Below are 10,051 nucleotides of genomic sequence, written 5' to 3'. Positions count from 1 at the left end.
GGGACAAAAGGAGACAACTCAGCAAAACAAAGCTGTTCACATCATCTCCAACAGCAAGACTCTTTAGCAGCAGCATTAAATATAGTACAACTCTGAGCACTACTATTAGCTGAGGCAACACCCATATTTTACAGGGCATAATTTGGCTTTTGTTTATATTTTTACATTGAAGATGGCACTTATGAAATATGGAATTCGTCCAGGGAGAAAACCTGGGCAGGAACAGAGCAACATCTGTCATGTGCAGACAGCCCAGGCACACACCACTTGTGATTGGGGAGGGGCTACCTGAAGAAAGTGAGACTGGAAATCATTTCCCACAGCCTGGGATGTTACTGGTGGAAGCTGAGAGCCAGACTCGGCTCTGGTGGTGATTGTAGCCTGGTACTGGAGGCAATGAAGCTCATCCCACACTGCCATTGCCAGCTTTCTCTCCACACATTTCAATTCAGTTTCCCCAGAGTGAAATCTGCAAGTTTCACCAAAATACACAGCTGCACAGAGAAGAGGAATCTTATTGTCCTTACTGAGGAGTGGCCCACAGCATTCAATCCTTGTTGGCAATACAGGAGAGGAAGATTCTGCACATCTTGCTTGGTACCTGCACTTTATAGGACACGAAAGACCTCACTCATAGGACCCAAGACAGTATGAAGCGGGGCCTTGCAGACCTGCTGCTCACACAGCTGTATTTTGGGGACTGTGGATAAGGCTGAAGGGAGATGCATCTGTTTCATATTGGGCAACCAAAAGCCCCTGATGAGGCACGGTTACTGGAAGCATGGAAAGTGTTAGTTCAAGACTGGGCTAGAAATGGAAGCATGATTGACTCTGTCCAAATCCACTTCTCTCCATCTCCCATGTTCTCCCAGGTATTTCAGTCTACTATTCTCTGAGCGCATGCCCCTACTTAACCTTACAGTTCTTATATACAAGCATCCAGAGCGATCACCTTGGCAAAGCCAACAGTGCCTAAGTTCTCTTTCCTTGTGTGATACCAAAGCTATTTCCTCCCCTGCTGTCAGGACAGGGTTGAGAACAATTCTCTCTTCTGAAAAAGTAGCTACAGACACCTGCAAAAGCTGCACTAGATAAAGGTCAAATCTTGCATTGCCAGACCTGCATGAGGCCAGGACAGAACAGCAAGGGATGTGGCATGTGTGCCAGCAAAACTGTGCTGTGCCGAGATTAGCGCAGCCGTGACTGGAGTGCAGGAGAAAGGAGCCTTTGTAAGGCTCCCTGAAGTAGAACAAGAAGAGCAAGAAATGCTGGGGATTTGGGTTGAGGTGTTCTGATAGAGTGGTGTCTGCTGTGCTGGCAGCAGAGCTCCTTGCTGAGACAGTAGGTGCTGCTCCAAGAAAAATGCTGCTCTTCTCAGGTGACAGGGGAAATCTTGTTTCTGGCCCCCCCATTTAATACAAACATGCCAAACATGGGCAGACCAGCCATGTTCATTTAAAAAAACAACCCCACAACCCAATAGATCCCGGTAAAACAGAGTCATTGAGAAGAGAACAAAATCTCCTTGTCCAAGACAGGTATCTTCTTAATGAGGCCTAACCACGGTATTTCCAACCTTGTTTTCCCCCTCCCTTTCTGAGACAGCGCAACATTTAATGATTTCTTACCTAAGCTGCTCGTTACTGTCCCACCACACACTGCTGGGGAGCGTGGGGGATGACACACTTAGCCTTTGCATCAAAGCCATGATGCTGACAGTGCAGTTTTCACTGTCAGCCAGGGATGTTTGGTTTTCCTGGCAGATCTTTTTTTAAACACACTTCAAACAACCTCCTTTCATTTTCCCTGACAAATCTCAGACATCACCACACCCCCTTGTTTTCTGCCATCCCTCATGCTGCTTTTCCCTCACTGATTCCCTCACTGCAGAAAGCACCGAGGCCTCAAAAATTATATGATGGGGGCTGGTTTCCTTTTGGCAATTAACACTCACAAATTATTCCAGTATGGTGGCGGGTTGCCCTTGAAAATAACCTTGACCTAAGCATTAGGCAGACGCAGCTGCACTTCCAGGTGCAAAGAGGATTATAAACCCACTCAGGTTTCCTGGAGAGGTGGGCAAACAGCTGAAGAATTGACTATCAGAGACTTTCATATTTGGGCTCCAAAGTGCAAGAGAGACATGGTGCTCCTGGAGCAGGTCGAGCAGAGGGCAACAAGGATAATTGGGGGCCTGCAGCTCCTCTTTTATAAGGAAAGGTTGAGGGAACTGGGCCTGTTGGGGCTTGAGAAGACTGAGAGGGGACCTGATCAATGTGTATCAGTTTATGAAGGGCGTCAAGGTTGGAGTCAGGCTCTTCATGGTGGTGCAAAGCAATAGGACAACAAGCAATGGGGCAGAAACTGAGGCACAGGAAGTTCCACCTGAACATGAAGAAGAACTTCTTTACTGTGCAGATGACCAGGCACTGGAACAGACTGTCCAGAGAGGGTGTGGAGTCTCCCTCACTGGAGAGGGAATGCAAGAATCCTCTGGATGCAATACCTGTGCCATGTGCTCTGGGATGACCATGATACCAAACTGGCTGGAATATAAACTAACACAATCTGAAGCATTAGAAAGCAGGCATTCTTTATCTACGCAGGATACGTAGAAGAATATCTCTAAAAACTTTTATTCTCTGTTATTTATCAACCCTGCTTGAGCAGGGAGGTTGGACCAGATGCCCCACTGTGGTACCTTCCTATCTGACCTGTTCTGTGCTTCTGTGATCTCTGCTACCCTATCTGGATTGAAGTTTACGAAAATGATAAATTAAATCAGAATAACCGCTGTTGTAAATTGTTTCAGCTGCGGCACGGGAGAAACCACCGGGAGGCACATCTGCCAGGGGCGGGGGGGAAGGAGGGAACTACACAGCATCACTGCAAAGGACGCCTGGCTGCTGAGGCCCTTTCCACGTTTATATCGGCCAAAACCAGCCCCTCCCGGGCATCTCCGGACACTTCCGCGCTCCGATGACAGCGAGCACCGAGCGCGGCCCCGCCCCGCCTGAGGAGGGACAAAATGGCGGCCGCGGGCGCCGCGCCCCGCCCCGTGTCAATCAGGGCGCGCGACCCGCCAGCCGAGCGCGATTGGCTGCGGCGGCGCCGGAAGTGGCGCGAGGCCGGGCCGCGCGGCGCCGCTCCGCGTGCGGCAGGTGGGCGGGGGGCGCTCCCGGGATCCGCCCGCTCCCGGGATCCGCCCGCTCCCGGGATCCGCCCGCTCCCGGCCCCTCTGCCTTCGGGACAGCCGCGATTCTGCCCCACCGGGCTCCGTGCCAGTCGTTGGGGTGGCTTCCCAGGCCCGGTCCTCGCAGCTCTCCAATTCCCGAGGCTGTTGGCGTCTCCTCGCCCCCCCGCCACCATGTTTGTCCTGGTGGAGATGACTGACACTGTAAGAATTCCTCCCTGGCAGTTTGAAAGGAAACTGAACGAATCCATTGCTGAAGAGCTAAACAAGAAATTGGCCAATAAGGTAAAGCGTGGGTCACCTGTAGGTTGATGCAGGCCTCACGACATCCCCGGGCGTGTCTTCCTTTTATTTGCGCCTACTGAGGTGCGTGGATGAGATGTCAGAGTGGTTGAGATGTGAAGGCCATCCCCGGCGACTGTAAACAAAGAGACAGCCACGTATCATCTCAAAAGGGACATTTTTCTAATGGCTGATGCTTTAATGGGAAGATAGTGAAACACCAGATGGGGCAGAGAAGTGTGGAAGAGAAGTGAGAGCAGCTGCTGGTTTGTGTTTACAGGAGCAATCTGAAAAGCTGCCTGAAAAACAAATGCAAACTAATCCATCCAGTGGGGAATTTAAAGAAAAAAGACTGTATAAACACAGGTAGAACAGTAATACTGGGAGAGAAATTGAGGTGTTAATAGCTCATTGAATTGAAATACAGTGTGGCAGGGAGAAGTTGGTCTTTGGTGCAGGATGTAAAAAGTGTTTTCTGGTGGACCTGGAGGTCACAGTTTCCCTGTGCAGCCCCGAGACTCTGATTAGCATATGGCTTTCAACTCGAGGCAGGTATGAAACACAAAATGCAGCTGTAAACGTGAAGGGAGCTCAAAAGAGCAACCTGAAGGGATCGAGGGTTGTGAATAGCAGATTATACAGGCAGGTTATGAAAAGCAAAAGTCTTCCTTCATCCACTGATGACTGATAGATTCCTCAAATTTTGTAGGCAGTGAAGCTGTCTTAGAAGTAGCAGAGAAACCAAGAATTTGCCTTGTGTCTCCCAAAGCTAACATAATTTAAGACAAAGGCAAGCCTAGAGGCTTCTGAGAGTGTAACTCTATCAAAAAGTATGTTTAGCATTTGGACAAGCTGTGGGGCTGGTGCATGGTGGGGAGCTGTTTACTGTCTTGGCAGCTCAAGTTCTCTCACTGCTGACAATTTCCCCAAGGGTTTCTCTTTGTAGCAGTGTTCTTTTCAGTGCCAGTGAAAATGTGCTCCCATAACACTTGAACCGGGGTTCCCCTATGCTGGTGGTATTGAAGGCAGTGTACCAAAACAGCCTCCATCCCATCTCGCCACCCCTCTGTTCCTGCCTTTTGAAAAGGTGTGCATAACGTAGGGATTCCATAGTTTGCTTGATTTTACCTGGTGGGTTTACTGATTTGCTGCTCTTATTTTTTTTTTTTTTCCTTTTATCAGGTCGTATACAATGTTGGGCTCTGCATCTGTCTGTATGATATCACAAAGCTGGAAGATTCATACATATTTCCTGGAGATGGTGCATCACATACAAAAGGTAAGTGCTTTCCCTCAGTTATACTGTGTTGCAGAAGGTTAGTTAATGATCTGGAAATGTAAGATGAGTTCAGTTGTTAGGGAAAGTAACAACCTTAAGTTCACAGCCTTAACTCTGTTCCTGTTAGGAGGCCAAGAGGAACATGGTGAAAGTCTCTTATTTTCTTTGCAGTTTTGGGTACAAATATGGCTTTAAATAGCCAGTCCTGCTTGCCTTCTCCAGCAGCCCATCTCTGTTCTACAATTGGTCGTAGGTGTGGGGTAAGGAAGGGGTTAATTTAATTAATTATTAAATGTCTGCACATAGAAAGTAAGTTGTAATAATAGGTCTGCATTTCTCTAGTATTTTTTCTTTTTGAAGCTTATTTTCCCTACCTAGGATGTTGAAACCCATTTCTACATATAGCATTTGCATAGCATTTGATGCTCTTGTCCTAGCTGGAAGTTTTATGACACTTTTGTTGAAACTTAGACAGATCTGGTTCATCATACATTTCTAGGGATTTTTTTTTTTAATAAGAAATGACTAATTTATTTACTTTGACTCTTGGCAAATCTGAGTGAAAACTGGAAGTAAATGCATAAAAGCAAATCTCATTTCTTTAAAGTTAAAATAAGGTTTTAAACTGGTAAGAGATGCATTTTTCTAGTTTCAGTTTACAGTGTGGAAAAGTAGATTGAGCACATGAACTATTTCCTGTTAGAAGGGAGCTGCCCTGACTATATGGGGCTTCCCTTGTCTAAATTTTAACTCCAGTAGAACTCATTCCCTGCAAATAAAAGCTTCTCTAATACTGAAAGAGGATGGCAGGCTTTCCTGCTTGCTTTAATCTCCATTCAGCTTCTTAACTTAAAATTACTCCTGTAACTGTAAAAGAAGAGAAATTTTTCTTCCTGAGCTTGGGAAAAAAGTCTGCTTTCAGAATCTGGGCTAGCACTTCGATAAATCCCGCTGTGTCTGGTAATAACTCTTTCTTTAATGCACTGCCTAGTTTTATGTAAAAGAGGAGCACTGAGTAGGTACAGCTAAAATGATGTTAAATTGCTTCAAAGCATTGTTTGGCTGAGATTGTCTTAGTGTAGCATTCTTGTAATAATAAATGCCATGTGCTTAGTTAGAAACATTTTATCTAGCTTGGAGGAAAAATCCAGTTATGTTAGAGAATCTTATTTGATCTGATAATATTTGACTTAAAATATTAAATTTAAATATATTTAAAGAAAATACAGCATTGCAGACAAAGGTAAAAGGCAGAAGTATAGTTTCAGAAGAGAGGCAGAGAAAGTATAATTTCAACCAATACTCTTGACTGTGAAGCATTATGCTTCTATCATAACTTAATCAGAGGGCCTGCTCCCTGTTTGTCATCTTACACTTTCTTTCTGTGAACTTCTTGCAAAACTGAGGAACTGGGAACAGGACACTGCTGATCAGCTGCTGCCAGAATTTGTCCAGACCAGTTAGGAATCAGAACTCTTATTCCTGTTTTTCTATCTAATCAGTGCATGTAAAAAAATTGTAAAAGAAACTGGGTGTTTTAGAAGGCATAAAGGATGTGGGATTTTATTTTAATGGCTGCCACCCTGTGGAAGGACTGTAGTTTACTAACATGGACATAACATGAATGATCTGTTTTCTTTTAAGTGCATTTCCGCTATGTGGTCTTCCATCCCTTCCTGGATGAGATTCTGATCGGACAGATTAAGAGCTGCAGTCAGGATGGCGTCCATGGTAAACTGCACCCTCTGACCTTAGGGACATGTGGGCTGCAGAGTTCTTGGGTCTGTTGAGACACTGATTTCAGGTGGAATAATGCTCTCTGAGGGCTGGTTAAAGGCTTTTACTGGCCTCTAGTGCTGCTCTGATCTGAGGGTGGTTGGTAGTTTGAGCCTGGCAGCTTCACCTGACCTTAATGGTTTTGTTTGCACTCCCCTTTCCTTTTGCCCAAGAATAACAGGCAAGCCCATCTGGAGCACAGATTGGATTCCTTTTCTTGCTTCAGTTAAGAGAATTTGTTTTTTTCTAAGTGGAACTACCAGCTTGTGTTGGTCTGATGTGTTTTTCCATAGTTCTGTGCAAATTTGTGTTCATTTCTTGTACCTGAAAACATGGCAGGGAAATGTCTTTGTGAGCACAAAATGCTGCCAGAGTCATGGAATATATAATTGATGAGTTTCCTTTCCTCTAGGAGTCTTCCATGCAAAGGAGCTCTGCTGCTCAGTTGTTAAATTAGGACAATAAGGCTACCTTGGCTGCTTTTGTTGCTGAACTTGGGCATGGTCCATTCCCTGATAAAATTCAACATCATGAAATCTCAAGGGGGATGTGGGGGCTGTTCTAACTTTATATTGGTCTTTATTTAACCTACTACATCTGTGATTTCTAAGCTCTTTTCTGTCACAGATCTCTATAGCATCTGACTCATTTCTTGGAACGCTTTCATTGCCATTCCTGCTCCAAACAACCTTTTCCTTTCCCAGTGGGCATGAAGACTGTGCCCTCTGTTGCTGTATGTACTTTCAGCTGGGTGGTTGCTTTGCTGCCAACTGAAATTGAGAGTTGTGGCTCAAAGAATAATTCCTGCATAATCTCAATGTCCTTCCTGAGAGAGGAAGGAGAATGAGCCTAGAAATGCATTTTAGGAATCGCTGTGGAACATCATTTGCAAAGAATTGTTTCAGTCTTAATCAAATTCTTTTCTCCGCAGTTTCTATTGGATTCTTTGATGATATTGTCATCCCACCAGAATCCCTGCAGCAGCCAGCTAAGTTGTATCCTTTGATCACCTTTGATAACTTTACTACTTCATTTCAAAAGATTGTGCAGTGCTGGCCCAACAGGCATTCACCACTGCAACAATGAAGGTGCTCAGCGGCAGAAGCTAAGCCGTTGTGTCGGGCAAGTCCCGCAGACTGTTATCACAGCTAGACAGGCCCTCACGCTCATTAGGTTTTGCAGGATCATTGTGCCTGCTGATAGAAATGAATGGCAGTGTCCCCTGAACAGCTGAGTTGTAATCCCTGCCTCCAGTCTTGGCTGCTGCTGAAGACAGAGTGCAGGTTTGACCACATCATGTAACGTCTACATACGTGTGTGTCTGATGTGCTTCAGTGTGGTAGGCGAGGTTGTCTTTGGTCTGAGGAGGTTTGCTTGTCTGGGGGTCTTTTCTGTTGCTGGGCTTTTTTGGGGGGTGGCTAGACCAGCAGGATACATCTTAAAGCAGGAAAATCAGAAAGATGGGGGTCCTGGGCTATACAGACAATTACCTGGGACAACACACTGCAGTTTGGGAAATAACTGAAAAGGCTTTGAATTGAGTCTGTTCCCAGAACTGTCAGAAAGTGATCTGTCAAGCAGAGTACTGATTGTTTCCATCCTTAATCCTTGGCATGGCCAGTGATGAAGCAGAGCAGGTGTGGGTGTGGGAATATGAGACAGAAGAAGGGGCCCATGACCTTTACATGGACATTGGGGAAGAGATCCGCTTCCGAGTCGTGGATGAGACGTTTGTTGATACATCACCAACAGGTCCAAGCTCTGCAGAGGCTTCCACTTCAAGTGCCGTAGAAGAAGTCCAGAAGAAAGAGGCACCCTACACCCTTGTGGTAACTATGTGCATTAATTCATAACAGCCTTGTGAGTGTTGTGGTTTATTCAGTGTCTAAAATAGCATCCCTTTCCCAAGGAGCTGACTGCTTTAAGCCGACCATGAAGCAGAGTCACAAAATGAAAGGAGTGGAAAAGGGGAGAAAAGAGGTTGTTGTTGTGGTTGCTCTGTTTTGAGTGTTTTCACTGGAACGCTTTGTGGTTGTTGGTGGCTTCCCCTGGGACGCTGATTTAAAGCAAACTGCATGTGCATGTGAAGAGTACAGAGCTGGGAGCAACACATCAAGGTTTATGCAACGGAACAGTCTTTCCTTGCAGTGTTCTGGATAAAACCCACCTGAGTACAATGCATGAGAAAGGTGGATCTGAACCAGTGACAGCTGTGTTCCATAACTTAGAGGGGAGAGATGTCATTTTAGGCATTTTCCTCTATTCTCTATGCAGTTTACAATTGCATGCTCTCGTCTTCTCTCTATGAACAGGGATCAATCAGCGAGCCAGGCCTGGGCCTCCTGTCGTGGTGGACAAACAGTTAGCTGCCATCAGAGCCTGCTCCACAGAAAGTCTTTCCGGTGGATGTTTGGGGGATAATGGGATCCTGCTGGTGCTCACTGCTCTTCTGAAGCTGAATAAGGAATTAGACCTGCTATTCTGTTTTCCCTTCAGCTTCCAAGCTGCCAGAGAGAGACAGTGGCTTTCAAGAGATGTCTTCACTGATGTGCAGAAGTGAATTTACAGGCACAAAAAGCCTTGAGCACAGCAGCTACAAACTCAGCTGGAGCTTTGGTCTCTTGCCCCGGAGGAAAAACTGTGGAGGTCTTAACTTGCCTGAATTCAGGAAGGAGTTGACTTTAGTGGGTACAAGCAGAAGAGAATACCTGTTGAGAAGTACCACTTCCTTAGGCTGGGAGCTTGATCTCAGAGGGGTAGAAACCTGCCCTTCTTTTGACAGGAAATGAAGAAGAGACAGCAAAAGACTAGAGTTAGCAGAGGTGTGGTACTCTGGAGACCTGGAAAATGCTGCTGCTGGGAGGGCAGGGGAGGTGGTGGTGATAAGAATGGGAACTTGACCCATGGGTGAAGTCAGCCAGAAGGAACAGGAATGACAGTTTGCCCAAAAGTAACTCAGGCTTAGTGAAGATGACCACTGTAGAAAACTACAGGCTGCTTATTGTGCTGAATGGAATGATTTTATTGGGTGGGCTGTATTTATGCAGAATGAGCTAAACTTTGCAGGAGTTTGACTAAAAATATGTAATAATGAACTGAAATGGACCAAGACTGCTTTGAGCAAGATAAATCCTTGGTGGGGTGGGGGGGTGGGGAGGGGGGGTTGTTGATATCGTAAGTGGAATAAATAGTAAAAACCACACAGCCTGCCTTCCTGTACAATTTGTGGGGAAACTATTAGCTTCCTGCCTAGCAGGAAGAAAACACTTGCCTCCTGCAGCTTAGCTACTTGGATTTCAAGGCAGACAGTGTTGAGACCAACGCTTTGCTCTATGCTAACAGCCAATGACAAACAATTGCCATCACCCTCCCTGACAGCAGTACAAGGAAAGGAGGGAACATAACAGTGAGTAAAATCTATGCAGGGCCCATTGCCAGGAGAGTGATGTTGCACATAATTACAAAGCCAGCCACGTTTGGCAGGAAGGAGCTGTAATTCCCTGGGATAGTGGGGTCTGCTT

General features: G+C 45.9%; 1 protein-coding gene across 2 annotated transcripts; it reads left to right on the top strand.

Moving 5' to 3' along the window:
* Nucleotides 1-3,140: 3,140 nt before the first annotated feature.
* On the top strand, nucleotides 3,141-9,664 carry POLR3H (RNA polymerase III subunit H). Of its 2 annotated transcripts, XM_082280853.1 has the most exons (7): nucleotides 3,141-3,478; nucleotides 4,658-4,754; nucleotides 6,399-6,485; nucleotides 7,462-7,525; nucleotides 8,152-8,359; nucleotides 8,440-8,510; nucleotides 8,843-9,664. In XM_082280853.1, exons 1-6 carry the CDS (start codon nucleotides 3,368-3,370, stop codon nucleotides 8,464-8,466), a joined length of 594 nt encoding a protein of 197 aa, XP_082136979.1. In that variant the 5' UTR covers nucleotides 3,141-3,367; the 3' UTR covers nucleotides 8,467-8,510; nucleotides 8,843-9,664. The 2 variants fall into 2 exon arrangements, with proteins under 2 accessions (XP_082136979.1, XP_082136978.1); XM_082280852.1 differs by lacking the exon at nucleotides 8,440-8,510.
* The last annotated feature ends 387 nt before the right edge of the window (nucleotides 9,665-10,051 follow it).

The sequence above is a fragment of the Coloeus monedula genome (genome assembly GCF_965178545.1).
Source record: "Coloeus monedula genome assembly, chromosome: 4".
NCBI classification, from domain to species: Eukaryota; Metazoa; Chordata; class Aves; order Passeriformes; family Corvidae; genus Coloeus; species Coloeus monedula.
The sequence above is the reverse complement of the archived record's forward strand: the minus strand, read 5'-3'. Positions and strand labels throughout refer to the sequence as shown.